This window comes from Monodon monoceros, unplaced genomic scaffold (assembly GCF_005190385.1).
Source record: "Monodon monoceros isolate NGI ecotype Baffin Bay Population unplaced genomic scaffold, NGI_Narwhal_1 Super_Scaffold_9, whole genome shotgun sequence".
NCBI classification, from domain to species: Eukaryota; Metazoa; Chordata; class Mammalia; order Artiodactyla; family Monodontidae; genus Monodon; species Monodon monoceros.
In genome coordinates this window covers 39,429,858-39,445,204 of record NW_021703786.1, presented here as the reverse complement: position 1 = coordinate 39,445,204, position 15,347 = coordinate 39,429,858, and the positions used below count along the sequence as shown (strand labels likewise).

Genomic DNA, 15,347 nt, shown 5'->3' with positions numbered 1-15,347 from the left:
ATTACGTGAGTTCTATTAAAAATAAAACAGATTTTTATTTTTAATGTTAGTATTTCCTAAGTTAAAAGAATTTATTTTTAATTCCAAAGTCCTTAGGGGTGATTGTGACTGTAATGTGATATAGTAATTGGTTTATCCATTTAAACAATGCATGTCTTCAGGTGGATATCCTGATTTGTTTAGTGCATGCTTTAAGCTTAATGGATGCCATATTACTAAATCCACATAGATTTGTTGAAACTGCCTCCAAAGTTTTCTTAGATTAGTTATTGCTGCATGCCCTCAAAAAAAAATCTCCATATTCATTCTTTCATTTAACATTTATGAAAAGGGTGCTATGCACAGTTTGGATGTAGTGCCTGCTTTGAAGGAAATTACAGCCTAATAAGAGAAATAGGGCATGTTCTTTGCTTACTGTAATACAAGGTAGCGTGAGTTAGCTATCAGAGGAGAGCTGCACGTCATTACAAGGTGGGAGAGATTACTTACAGGGAGAGGAATCAGGAAGGCGCCGTGGGAAGGGAGGTCACGTTGACCTAGGCCGTTAAGATGCAGTAGCACAGTGGGGAAAGAGTGTGTTCTTCCCAGATGAGCCCTTTCCTTGGTCGGTCCCTCAAACTTTACCTTTTCGTCCACGTGCAGGCACTTTAGTGAGTTTCTGCGAAGTCACCATTTCTGTAAATACCAGATTGAAGTGCTGACCAGTGGAACTGTTTACCTGGCTGACATTCTCTTCTGTGAGTCAGCCCTCTTTTATTTCTCTGAGGTAAAGTCTGCATTTCCTTTCACACTCTGTTAGAGCATTCCAGCCTCTGAGCTGTACGTGCTGGGCCCTGTCTATAGGAAATAGCGTAGAAGACACAAATCATTTCCAAACTGATCAGGTGGATTTAAGTACTGTGATTACTGTTTTAAGTTGTATCTAATGGCAAGAGCACTTGAATGGCATTAGTCAGACTAAAGAGAACATGAAAATTCAAAGTAAAGTAACTCTAATTTTGAAAAACCTAATTAAACTGCTTATAAGAGAATGCAGATTTTTAGTTATTTAGAGCTGTTTTAAAACCACGGAATTTGATACTTGATTCCAGTGCATAAGTGTTTGCAGAGCAGACTTTAGAAGAGAGAAGGAAAAGTAAATATTTTCCTACTGTCTTCATTTTACTTTAGCCACTTGATAGGATTGCCCTTGATCGGACTGAAGCATTTGCAACAAGCAATGAGTATATATACATCTCTGTGAGGCATACAGTGTAGAGTGATGGGATTTGTTAGGCTTCAGCAAATGAAATTCTTTTGTTGCAAAGCAAATGACTATTAGTCGAGATAAGAGGATTCCCGGTCTCACAAAGCAGTAACTTAGACTCACACTTGCATCCTGCCTCTTGACAAGGATAGTTATTCAGCTGATTTGTGTTTTCACTCCCTCTCTTTGCCTTAAGTTTAAGTCAGCATTTGTTCAGGTTAGTATGGCCGCGTGGAGTGGTGGAAATGATCAGGTATAAAAGATTTGGTCTGGTTGGTTTACCTTTTGTATGTTTGCCAGCGAGGAGCCACTAACCCATCTCTAATTGTTACTCCAGTCACTGAAGTTTGCATTCAGCTGTGTAGTGGTTGCTTTTTGTTGTTGTTAGGTTTTTTTTTGTTTTTTTCCCCCTAAAAGAATATTTAAAAATTATTCAATCTCAAATGACTGTAAGTTGCAGACTTGCATTAACTGAACAAGTGGATCTGTTTTGGGGTGGGGGGGGTTTCTTTTGTGGGTTTTTTTTTTTTCCTTTATGTCCTATATTTTAATAGTTGGGGCTTAGATATAGACGAGAGATAGTGAGAAAAATCTGTGTATAGCCTGATTTTCCTCTTTTGTGTTTTTCCTTCCCAGTTCATGGAGAAAGAGGACGCAGTGAATATCCTACAGTTCTGGTTGGCAGCAGACAACTTCCAGTCTCAGCTTGCTGCCAAAAAGGGCCAGTATGATGGGCAGGAGGCACAGAACGACGCCATGATTTTATATGACAAGTGAGTCTTAGTGATAGGCACATCCAGCTTTCTGCGAATATTGAGTACTTGAAGCGTATTTCAGAAGTCACCTTGGTCTCTGCCGCCAGGGAGCTCACAGGGAGCCGCATGAGAGCTGCTTTTCATTGGTGTGTTCAGAGTAGGGGGTTCTTAGAATAAGTTGCCGGCGGGGCAGGGGGAGGCTTGTGTGTGGCAAGCAAGATGATGTTGGTGGAGGTCACTGAGGGCTTCACAGAAGGGAGATTTGATTGGCGACTGAAGAATGGATTGAATTCTGCTAGCAGGGAAGGACACTCTTGGCAGTCATCGGTACGAGCAGCGCCATAGAAACTTTGCGTAATTGACACTTGGTCAAGGGAACAGGAGAAGATGAAACTAGCTGGAATCTATTGCAAAGGGTCTTAAATGTCTGTGTGGAGTATACCATGTTTTCTGGTGCAAGTCTGCTCAGCCAGATTAACTGCTTGGTGAAGAGTAGTTATTCATTAGTTTTCACTGAAAATGAGAGGGCAGCACAATCTTAGTGAACAGAATTGAAAACTGTGTCTGTCCCCCCTTTCATCTAACTTTTCTTGTTCTATAAAGGAATGTGTTATTTGTATCTGTGAACATTTGCTAAGAAGATAACTTGAGAGGCAGAGAAAAATCCATGGGATATTAGGATTGGGAGAGAGCTGAGAGCATCTAGGTCAGTGGTTCCTGAACATCACCGGGCTGGTCCGTGCTCCTGTCGGCATGAGAGTCACCTGGGAGCTTGTCAAAAATAGGTTTCCAGTCCTCTTCTCTAAGAGATTCTGATTCAGCAGGTTTGAGGTGTGACCCAGGAATCTGATTCTGATGAATAGCCAGATTAGGGAGCTGGTTTGATTTTCGCATTTTGCAGATGAGAAAACTAAGGCTTTCAGGGGTAGTGACTTTCTCCAAGTCACAGGGCAAATTAGTGGCAGAACTTGAATGCAATTCTAATGTTTGTCCAGTGTTTATTTTTGTGCAGTATATTTGTGGGAAAATATTATATAAGAAACATTGTTATATGGATGTTAATGTAGCAAGCATTTACCTTTAGAAATTTGAGGGAATTCCCTGGTGGTCCAGTGGTTAGGACTGCGCATTTTCACTGCCGGGGCCTGGGTTCAATCCCTGGTTGGGGGACTAAGATCCCACAAGCCGCGCAACATAGCCCCCAAAAAAAGGTCTGGGCTGCCCCAAAATTCAAATCGTGGAGGAATATTTGCCAACTTAGTTGTTGCATGATGGGAGACTCACTTTTTGTTAAGAAAATACTGATAGCAAGATAAAAGAAGAGTTTTCTCTTGCTGGAATAGAAGAGTGGCAGTGGTAAGGTCCTGCCTGGAGCTCAGTGCCATGCAGAGCAGAGACTGGATCCCATTTTCAAATTGGGAGCCATTTTTAAATGAAGATTACTGTGTGACATCCTCCCGGCACTGTCATTTAAACAGCTCCTGCTTATTTGTTTTTCTATCTTTACTTTTTAATATCATGCCTCATCAGCCTGTCTGTATTTGTATCATGGACAGGAGTTAGAAGCCGCAGAATGCTCAAAAGACAACATATATGTTTTTCTGCTTTTAATGCTTTTTTTGTATTCAGTTTATAACCAGTTTACCAAAACACCAGTTGCATTATATCCTATGAAGTTAGAAATCGTTGAGTTATCATTGATTACTCCTTTTCCTTTCTACACCAAATCATTAGCAAATCCTGTTATTCTACCTAAATACATCAAATTCATCCACTTCACCCTCAATGCTATTTTGTTTTGAATTCCTACATGTATGTTATGTATGCCACATAGTTATGCTGGTATGTTCTCCTTTGTACCCTGTACAGGGATCTTTTCTGTTCTCTTTCCAGGGGACATGCCCATGTCTCACCCTGTTTTAAATTTGTTTCTTTCTCCCAAGCACTGAACAGAGACTAGGTGCCCATTAAACGTGTGCAATTGGTTTCTTTGCCTCAGTTGTAACCTGACCTGGAAAATCTTAAGCAAGAACCAAAGATGGTGGCAGGCAGATAGGGATGAGGGGCACGTTGGCTCAGATATCTCTTCGGTGGTGGGAATACAGGTTGCAGCAGGGCTGTCATCAACCCAGCTCTATAGTCCTAGGTCTGCAGGAGCCTCATAGAAGGTTCTCTGGTGTAGGTGCCAGAAATTGCTTATGATTGCTGTGAAGTTGGGGTTTACTTTGGCTCTCTTTCTGCCATAGGTACTTCTCCCTCCAGGCCACACATCCTCTTGGATTCGATGATGTTGTACGACTGGAAATTGAATCCAACATCTGCAGGGAAGGTGGGCCACTCCCTAACTGTTTCACCACTCCATTACGTCAGGCCTGGACAACCATGGAGAAGGTAACCAAAACTTGAAAAGCATTAAACTACAAGAAGTTTTTAACTGGTGGAGCCCAGAAAATAGAACGTGGGAAAAAGCAAACAGAACAGAACAGTGGGAAGTGGAAGCAGCGCAGCGGTGGTGAGAGCGGGGGCTTTGAGTCTGACTTGGTATGTATTAATCTTAACCCTCACAGGCTGAGTGACTTCAGGCAGCTACTGAAGTCCTTTAATGCCATGTTCCTCCTCTGTGAAATGGGGCTAATACAGATACTTAGAGTTACTTTGAGGATAAAAATGAGGTACGATGTGGAGAGTGCTTATTAGCAACGTAAGCATTAAAAAATGTTAACTGCTATTATTACTGTTATTATAACATCTTTTAGATAATTAGTATTGAGCAAAGTTAGCTTAGGGATGATCCAGATGTTTCACCAAAACTCTCCAGCAGGGTTGGAGCACTAGTTTTCTGCATCATGATCACTTACAGAGTATCACTAATGGCTGCTAATAAAGTGCTGGAATCTGTGAATTAGTTGTTGTTCTGATGAACTAAAGTAGATTTTACTAGGAATTGCAAGAGCCCAGGATAAGCCCACGAGGTTATTTTGCTCATATGTGTCATGTGCATCTAGGTGGAAAGGGATTAAGTAAGCACTGCCACATGATACCACACATAAAAACTGAATTTCAGGAACATGGAGGAGTTACATATAAAAATCAAATCGGGGCTTCCCTGGTGGCACAGTGGTTGAGAGTCCGCCTGCCGATGCAGGGGACACGGGTTTGTGCCCCGGTCCGCGAAGATCCCACATGCTGCAGAGGGCTGGGCCCGTGAGCCATGGCCGCTGAGCCTGCGCGTCCGGAGCCTATGCCCCGCAACGGGAGAGGCCACAGCAGTGAGAGGCCCGTGTACCGCAAAGAAAAAAAAGAATAAAATCGTTGAAAGGCTGGTAGTAAACTGGATAGACTATCGGCTGTTGTCCAAGGTTGATAATTTTTTCATGATTAAAATTAAAATTTTCTGATCTTAAAGGAAAAGTTCAAGATATGTATCATATAAAGAATGTAAACTTTCTGGGTAATAAAGTTAAAATACAGAGAAAAACAAAATGTAAAAGTATTTCTTACTAACTGTGTATCTAGGGAACTTATACTAATTTTAATTTTTAAGAGTACTATCAAGTAGGTACATGGTAAAAAGATACGTATGCTTCGTTCCCTAATACTTTGAGTATTTCTCTGCTAGGTATTGTTGTTATGGGGTAAACAAAAAAAGAAACATAGCTTTTGCCCTCCTGGAGCTCTGTCTATAAGGAGAGCACATATTAAACACAGACATAAATATTTACAGTTGGGCTAAATGCTGTGAAGGAAAAGTTGGTAATAGGAAATGCCAGTAATAAAGATGGGAACTTAACATCATTAATAATTTTTAAATGGAAATAAAAGTATCCATGTACCATTAGACATTTATTTAACAACTGTTTGAAAAGACAGAACCCAGTGTTGGGAAGCCCACGTCAAGACAGATGCCTTGATGATGCTAGTGATGCATCCCCCACATTTGTCAAAGCTAAAATGTTCATATCATTTAACTTAGTAATCACACTCCTGGTAATTTATCTTAAGGAAATCAGATCAAAAGTGAAAATCAGTATATACACAAAGACTTCAATATTTATAACAAACAAGAAAAATGTAGCTTCAAATTAGATCCCTCCCTGGTATCTAAGAAGTCTAGATAATCAAGTCCATTCAGTAGTTTCATGGCAAGTTTTCTGAGGGAAAAAATCTATAAATTGTACACATTGTAATTTTAGTTACAATGTAAACTGTGTACAAAGGGATAATACTTGGAGTGTAAGAGGAGTAAAATCATGTGTGCTAACTGGTAGCATTGAAAGTAAAATTTTGTTGTAAAATAAAGTTTTAGTGTATTTGATTTCAACTTTAAAATAAATTGTATCCTCTCTTCAGGTATTTTTGCCTGGCTTTTTGTCCAGCAACCTTTATTATAAATATTTGAATGATCTCATCCATTCGGTTCGTGGAGACGAGTTCCTGGGAGGAGGTGTCTTGCTGACGGCTCTGGGCTCTGCCGGCCCCACTGAGGACTCCCACCCCGGGTCGGCCGACAGCTCTGCTGTGCAGGTAGTGACCCCTGTGCCTCTGCGCCAGGATTGTTTCGCTCAGATCTTAGCATCAGATCCCGTTTGTAGCTTTTAGGTGGTAGAAGAAACAAAGGAGAGATAAAATTAGCCTACTTACTATATATGCTAACCAAAGTCTTTGTGATGATTAACAGTGTGTCGTATTGTAAAGATGTCAGACCATTATTCTGCTTGACACTGCAGCTCTTGCTTTATTTTTTTAAACATTTATTTATTTACTTATTATGTATGTATGGCTGTGTTGGGTCTTTGTTGCTGTGCGCGGGCTTTCTCTAGTTGCAGTGAGCGGGGGCTACTCATTATGGTGACTTCTCTTGTTGCAGAGCAGGGGCTCTAGGTTCCCGGGCTTCAGTAGTTGTGGCTCTTGGGCTCTAGAGCGCAGGCTCAGTAGTTGTGGCGCACGGACCTAGTTGCTCTCTGGCATGTGGGATCTTCCCAGATCAGGGCTTGAACCCGTGTCCCCTGCATTGGCAGGCAGATTCTTAACCACTGCTCCACAAGGGAAACCCAGCTCTTGCTTTAAATAATCAAATCACATGACATATTTATAGCCTCCGAAAAGTTGTTTGTATAATTATTTGGGAAATTTTAGTTACTAAATTTGGAATGCTTTTTTAGAGAATAATTGAGTGAACTCCTAGATTTATTAATATTTCACTGAAGAGCTTTTGGTTTCATTTTGAACTATAATGCCATTGTACATTTCCTTAACCTTTTTTGTTTTTTTGGAGTGCTTTCATATATCAGGCCTTCTCTGACTGTCTGCAAAATCACACAAAGTGGGTTATGCCCAAGAACAGAGTAAGGAGGTAGTAAAAAGTTAATTGATTTTATTGAAGTCACACAGTAAGTGGCAGAGCCATGAATATATTCTCTGTCTAGTTTTTTCCACCGTAAGTTTAATAATATAATTATTTTCTCATCACTATTGGCAAATAATTTTTGACCCTGGGCCCTGGATAAATTTTCTTAAGTTTTAAGACAGTGCAGTTTTCTTGCCGTCAACAAGGCTGTCTGTCCTCAGTACCTTTTCCTCTTATTGAGGTTGCATAGGAGGTGACCTGCTGAGTGTGGTTGCCATTTCGTTTTTTGATATAAGCTGGAATGCTTTGTTTTTATTTAGGTACTTAAAAGGTCTAGGTGCTAACCATAAAATGTAGTTTTACATTTTTGGTTGAAGTATAATAACATATACAGAGAACTCTACATTTCATAACTGCATACAGCTCAAAGAATTGCGGTAAGCAGACCTAACCCATGTAACCAGCATCCAGATCAAGGCACAGGCCGCGTTACCAGCAGGTCAGAAACTCGCGCCCCCCGCCCCTCCGGTCACTATCCTCCTCTACCATACAATTTATCCATTTACACTGTATAATTCAGTGGTTTTTTAGTATGTTTATATAGAGTTGCTAAACTCTCACCACAATCAATTTTAGAACATTTTTTCACCCAAGAAAGAAACCCTGTATCCTTTCACTATCACCTCCTAATCCTCTGTCCTCCAGCCCTAGGCTACTGCTAACCTACTTTAACTTTACGTCTCTATAGATTGCCTATTCCAGACATTTCGTATAAGTGGAACCATACGATATGTGACCCTTATGACTAGCTTCTTTCACTTAGCATGTTTTCAAGGTTCATCTGTGTTTTTAGCATGTATTAGAATTTTGTTCATTCTTATGGCCAAATGATATTCCACTGTGTAGACACACCACACTTTGTTCATCCATCAGCTCATCGACATTTGGGTTGTTTCCACCTTTTGGCCGTTACGAACAATGCTACTGTATAACTTTTGTGTGGATATGGGTTTTCATTCCTCTTGGGTATATACCTAGGAGTAGGATTGCTGGGTTGAATGATATCTGTTTAACTCAGTCTTGGTAACTGTTGCTTTGTAATAAGTTTTGAAATCAGGAAGTGAGAGTCCTCCAACTTAGTTCTTTTTCAAGATTGTTTTGACTGTGTGAGGTCCCTTGCAATTCCATGTGAATTTTAGGGTCAGCTTGTCAATTTCTACGACAAAGCTAGTCAGGATTCTGATAGGGAGGGAGTACTTTGACTCCACAGATCAATTTGGTGAGGATTGCCATCTTAACAATACTTTGTAGTTTTCAAGTATAATTCAGTATTTCTTTTCTTAAATTTATTTCTAAATGTTTTATTCTTTTTGATGCTATTATAGATGTAATTGTTTTCCCAGTCTCACATTCAACTTGTTCATCTTGTTTAGAAATAGTTTTTTTTAATTGAGGTAAAATTCATTTAACATAAATTTAAGCATTATAAAGTACACAATTCTCTGACGTTAGTATATTCACAGTATTGCGTAGTCATCACCACAGTGTTTCATCATCCCACAGGGAAGCCTCGTGTCCATTAAGTAGTTACTCCCCGTACCCACCCGTTTTTGTTTGTTTGTTTTGGGTTTTTTTGCGGTATGTGGGCCTCTCACTGTTGTGGCCACTCCCATTGCGGAGCACAGGCTCCGGATGCGCAGGCTCAGCGGCCATGGCTCACGGGCCCAGCAGCTCCGCGGCATGTGGGATCTTCCCGGACCGGGGCACGAACCCGTGTCCCCTGCATCGGCAGGCGGACTCTCAACCACTGCGCCACCAGGGAAGCCCTGCTACATTGTTTTGATTACTATGGTTTGCAGGCCCTGTTTTGAAATCGGGAGCTGTGTGTCCTCTGACTTTGGTTTTTTTTTTTCATTTGCAAGATTGTTTTGGCTATTTGGGTCCCTTGTAGTTCCGTGTGAATTTTAGGATCAGCTTTAACGGTTTGGTCAGGATTACACTGAATCTGTAGATTCCTTTAGGGAGTATTGCCATCTTAACAATATTAAGTCTTACAGTCCATGAACATGGACTATCATTCCACTTATTTAGGCCATCTTTAATTTCTTTCAGCAGTGTTTTGTAGTTTGAAATGTACAATTCTTACACCTCCTGGAGTCAGTTTATCCCCGAGTATTTTATTATTTTCAATGCTATTATAAATAGAAATTGTTTTCTTAATTTCATTTTCTGATTGTTCACTAAGTGTATAGAAATGTAACTGCTTTTCGTGTGTTTATCTTGTACCTTCAACTTTACTGAATTCATTTGTTAGCTCTAATAGTTTTCTTGTGGATTCTTTAGGATTTTCTATATGTAAGATCATGTCATCTGCGAATAGTAATAGTTTTCTTTCTTATCAACTTTAGATGCCTTTTATTTCCTTTTCTTGGCTAAACTGCTCTGGCTAGAACTTGCAGTATAGAAGTGGTGAAAGTGAGCATCTTTGTCTTTTTCCTGATTTCTCAGAGAAAGCTTTCAGTTTTTCATCATTTATTGTGATGTGTGGGATTTTTATAAAGCTGAGGAAGTTCCCTACTATTCCTAATTTGTTGAATGTTTTTTATCATGAAAGGCTGTTGGATTTTATCAAATGCTCTTTCTGTATCAATTGAGGGGATTATGTGGGTTTTGGGGATCTACTCTGTTGTTATGGTATATTACATTAATTAATTATCAGATGTTAAACCAACCTTGCATTCTTGGGATAAATTCCACTTAGTTGTGGTATATAATTATTTTTATATGTTGCTAGTATTTTGTTGAGGATTTTGCATCTGTACTCCTAAGAGATAGTGGTCTGTAGTTTTCTTTACTAGTGATACCTCATTTTGGTATCTTACCTCAGTGGCCTCATGGAAGTATTTCTGTTCTTTTATTCTGGTGCCTCTCTTTTTAATTATGTGCCCTTCTCAGCATGTAAAGAGAGCCCTTTTTACCCCTACTATAGAGTGTTCTATAAGTGTCTGTTCAATTATTTTTTTAATTTAACCTATGCTTTAGTCATGGATGTTAAATGTATTCCTATCTTTTGTTACTTGAAATAATGCTGCAATAAGTATTCCTGTGTTTAAGTCATTTTGCGTAAGTGTGAGTCTGTCTATAATTGAATTTTTAGAAGTGGAATTTCTGGGTCAACCCATGCCTCCGTATTTCACAGAAGTACCAATTATGACTTGCTTTTTATTTTTGTGGGCATGAGGAGTAGGAGATAGAATGCTGGTCATTTTAGAAAGTTTCCTTTATCTTCTCTTTTGTCACACGGCCACACTGAGAATCAAAAGCATTCATGTTTATCCTGTAAAAGTTGGGCTTTACATTTATTAGGCAAGATACATATGCTTGGAAGAATGGGAGTTTTGCACGTTTGGGAACATAAGCACGTTTGTTGGAACTTCAGTCATTAAGGAAAATACATTTGCCACATAGACGCATGTGTCGTACGCTTTAGTATTGTGCTTCCCTCCTGTAGTTATGTTCAAGATGACATTTCAGAATCATTGCTGTTAAACATCTCATTAGTGACAGGGTTGAGTGAAAAGTGCATGTGTTTCAAACACTGAAGATTTTGTACGAATCTGTTATTCCAAACCCAGGACTGATTTGACTCCTGAATAACATACTACTAATTTCACAATTTCTGTTGTAGTCTAGTGTGAAAAAAGCCAGTGTTAAAATTCTGAAAAATTTTGATGAAGCGATAATTGTGGATGCTGCAAGTCTGGATCCAGAATCTTTGTATCAACGGACATATGCAGGGTGAGCATCTTTTTTATTTTTTAATTTAAAAATTGTTTTCTACTCTCTTGAATATACCTGCAATGCACTAGAGCATGGTTAAGGGTGAAGGCTCAGGAGTGACTTCCTGGGTTTCAGTCTTGGCTCAGCCGCTTATGGCAAGCTACCTAACCTCTTTGTGTCTCAGGTTTTTCATCTGTAAAATGAGGATAATATTCCTGCTTCCTTGGGCTCGTGGGATTAAATGAGATAATACGTGAAAAGCATTTAAAACATTGCCGGATGTCAGTGAACACTCGGTAAATATCATTGACATCATTATTCTACCACCATATACGACTCTGATGAGTGTCACGTTTACATAGTGTGTTTTAGGCTATCTCTTCCACATTTCATTGGATTCATATGTTAGCTATTTCAAAGTCTCTGTCTTAAAACCAAAACTAAACTACAAAGATGCCGATATCATTCATCATGGACTGTATAACTATTACTGTTATCCCTCAGTAACTGCAGGGGATTGATTCCAGGACCCCCTCGGATACCAAAATCTGAGGATACTCAAGTTCCTTATAGGAGGTGGCCTAGTATTTTAAGCCTGTATAAATCATCTCTGGATTACTTATAATACCTAATAAAATGTCAGTGCTATGTAGATAGTTGTAAATACAATGTAAATGCTATGTAAATGGTTGGAATGCACAGCAAATTCAAGTTTTGCTTTTTGGAACTTTCTGGCTTTTTTTTCCTAAAGTTTTCAGTCGGCAGTTGGTTGAGTCTGTGGATGTGGAACCTGCAGATACGGAGAACCAACTATACTTGGAAAAATGGAATAAAATGATTCCTTTGTATTTAAGAATTAACTTGGCTGTTTATTTTTTCCTGTAACAGAAAGACAGTGATTCCTGTGTTACAGCACTTCTTGATCCTTACCACAGATCAAATCATAGAATCACTTCCTCTTCCCTAAAGATGGCTTGAAAACACAGAAACCTGTGTAAAGGCATGATTACCGCACCCCAGTCCTGGCAGTACCATAAAAAAGGGATTTCAACATGTTTAATTGCTTTTACCAGAAAGTAAATTGATATTTGGGAGACCAAGAAGTCTGAAAAATACTTTGAAGTAAATAGAAGGTTATTTTGACCACATTGTCTTCAGCTGTATCAGTGTTGTAGTAATCTTTATTTCTTATTTTAGGAAATGGCGGACAGTAAGCCTAAATGAGTTAATTCCCAAAGATGATATTTATTCTTAAGGAATGGTTGGTTCATTTATTTCAAACCTGACTTAAGAAAGTCTATCAGTTGCAAGATGTTTTACTTCTATAGTTTTTTTTGTGTGTAAAATAAATATATTTTAATTTATAAAATTTAAATTTGTAAAATATATATATAGTGTGTAATATACATATTTTTAAATTATAAAATGGGTCATAAATAGAGAAATAATTATTTTTCTCCATCTTTAGAGATAGTTTTCAGTGTTGGTTTTAGTTTTATGGTTTTAGCATCTTCCTGAAATTTTTCTAAAGGCAAACAAATTTGTATCAGTTGCTATATTGGCACCCATATATTCATTGATGACTTATTAGGAAGGCTGTCTCTAAAATAAGATGCACTTTGCCAGAAATGAAGTAATATATAGGCATCATAGGATTCTTTTTTCTTCTTTTAACTTTTAATTACAAATATATTAATCTCTTCTTATAAAAATTAAGTTTACAGATAAGGCTAATGTGCCCTTTGATTACACACCAGTGCTTATTTCCCCCCTTCCTTCTCAGGATAGTCACTGTTATGTTATTGTGTATATTTTTGTTTGCTTATTTTTATGTAACTGGTGTTATACTCTATGCTGTATCTTGTGTTTTCACTCATAGTGAGTTTGGAGATTTTTCTGTGTTAGTCTGTACATATTACCTCATTTTTAACTATGTTGTAGTATTCCATAAATAATATTAATTATAGCTCATAACTGTGGCAAAATCTTCCGTAATGTGGTATGTTACTATTTGGCTATTTTGGTATTAATGGGTTATTTAAATGGCTTGCAGTTTTACTGTGATACACAGTATAGCAAAGACTTCCTTTTATATTTCCTTGTACCAAGAAGCAGATTTAAAATTTTCATAGCCCTTAACCAGTTTACAGTTTACCTTTAAAAGGATCTGTACATTTTACATTCTTACCAATCATTAATAAAGTTACTAATTTTCCCCACATCCTTGTCAACAATAAATAATATCAGACTTTAAATGTTTTACCAATCTGGGTTTGTTGCTTATGAGATTGAGCTTCTCTTGTCATGTTTGTTGGTTGTTCAGGTTTTTCTTCTGTGAATTGACTATCATCTCTTCTTCACATTTTTCTGTTGGGTAATTTCTTAGTGGTTTGTTGGAATTCTGTATGTTTATGGTTATTAATTATCAGTTACTGCATCTATTAAAAATAAGACCTCTCACTGTATTTTTTGCCTCTTAACTTTGCTTTCTATTACTATAGCTTTATAATGTATATAATTATATTTTTATCTTGTTAGGGCAAGTCTTACCTTTTTGTTTCTTTTACAGAATTATCTTGGCTATGCTTGTGCCTTTTCTGTATGAATTTTAGAACTGTGAATTATCTGTTAACTCATGTTTCATAAACTTTTTGAGGATTTTGAATGGAATTGCATTGAATTAAAGATTGCTTTCTGTGGGGACAGTTCTTTTTGAAATTAGCCCCACTTAGAATAACATGGGGTAGATATAAATTGTATTTCTAGCTTTCTAGATCTAGAAAAGATGCTTAAAAATTTTTTAAAAAAATTTTAAATTGATTTTTAGAAAGTATGTTCTTTTCATACTTATTTAGGAAGATGACATTTGGAAGAGTTAGTGACTTGGGGCAGTTCATCCGAGAATCTGAGCCTGAACCTGATGTAAAGAAATCGAAAGGTTTGTGGTGTTTTTATACATTGTATCAAGCCTTTACTCACATTAGTTACTGACTGTAAGTAAAGGATCGTTGAAGATTTAAACTGTCTATTTTGCCAAATAACTGCCATCTCTTGACCTTGTGTTTATAGTCACGAGCGAGTGCAAGGGCTTCGTGTAATCAGGTCTCAGTACAGTCTCTCTCTGAATCAGAAGTTACTGAACTTGCTTTACCGTTACAGAAGGCGCATCTACATGAAAAGATACTCTTCACCTTTGATTTAAAGGCAAAATACCCAATCCAGGTTGGACTTGAGGATTATCTTGATACCCTTTATTTTACTAAATTTCCTCTAAATTGCTGAAAGTTATTATGAAATATATGTGGAAAATATTAATAGGTTGAAATTGAAATCCTTTGTTTAATCAGCAAAAGAGTGCTTGGTTAATTCCAAGAGTTAAACACAGACATACTCTTTGTGACCGAGCTCAGCTTCCAAACAGTTGGTTTACACAGGAAGATTTAGGAAACCACTGTGGGTCCATTCGATAATATCTAGAAAATTTTCAGTGTGATTGGATTGACAGTATTATCTTGAATAAAAGATACTAACTTTTGTTAGAAGAAAATGTTCCATTTTGATAAGTGTGTTTAAAATTAAGAGCTATTGGCAGTCTTCCTATTGAATTGAACTGCATTTCTATTCTGTTTATCTTATTTTTTAATACACGAATTGTTTAGGTAATGATTTGCACCACATTTTTTTTTAATAGTTACTAACTTTAGATTTTGTTTGTTTGTTTATTTTTGGCTGTGTTGGGTCTTGGTTGCCACGCGGGCTTTCTCTAGTTGCAGCTAGCGGGGGCTACTCTTCGTTGTGGTGCGCGGACTTCTCATTGTGGTGGCTTCTCTTGTTGTGGAGCACGGGCTCTAGGCGCGCAGGCTTCAGTAGTTATGGCACGTGGGCTTCAGTAGTTGTGGCTCATGGGCTCTAGAGCGCAGGTTCAGTAGTTGTGGCTCATGGGCTTAGTTGCTCCGTGGCATGTGGGATCTTCCCAGGCCAGGGCTCGAACCCGTGTCTCCCACATTGGCGGATTCTTAACCACTGCACCACCAGGGAAGCCCTGCACCACTTTTATGTTGATGAATAATCTACTTTGGGGTCAGATATAAATTAACAGAGTAAACAAAAAGTGCAACAATTGTTGAAATAATTTAAACGAAGAAAGGGCCTGTTAACCTATTTGTCTTTATTAGTTTATCCAAAAAATTGATTTTATTTCCTATTTAGCCAGAGAAGT

The 15,347-nt window shown here is 38.1% G+C and overlaps 1 protein-coding gene across 5 annotated transcripts in view; it reads left to right on the top strand.

The window, feature by feature from the left end:
* AKAP10 (A-kinase anchoring protein 10) overlaps window positions 1-15,347 on the top strand; it is a 60,543-nt gene that overhangs the window by 30,373 nt on the left and 14,823 nt on the right. For all 5 annotated transcript variants that reach the window (XM_029210890.1, XM_029210892.1, XM_029210887.1 and 2 more), the window contains 6 exons: window positions 643-766; window positions 1,883-2,019; window positions 4,248-4,392; window positions 6,352-6,525; window positions 11,037-11,146; window positions 13,984-14,066. In XM_029210890.1, coding sequence (XP_029066723.1) covers window positions 643-766; window positions 1,883-2,019; window positions 4,248-4,392; window positions 6,352-6,525; window positions 11,037-11,146; window positions 13,984-14,066 — 773 coding nt within the window. The remainder of the gene's footprint in view (window positions 1-642; window positions 767-1,882; window positions 2,020-4,247; window positions 4,393-6,351; window positions 6,526-11,036; window positions 11,147-13,983; window positions 14,067-15,347) is intronic.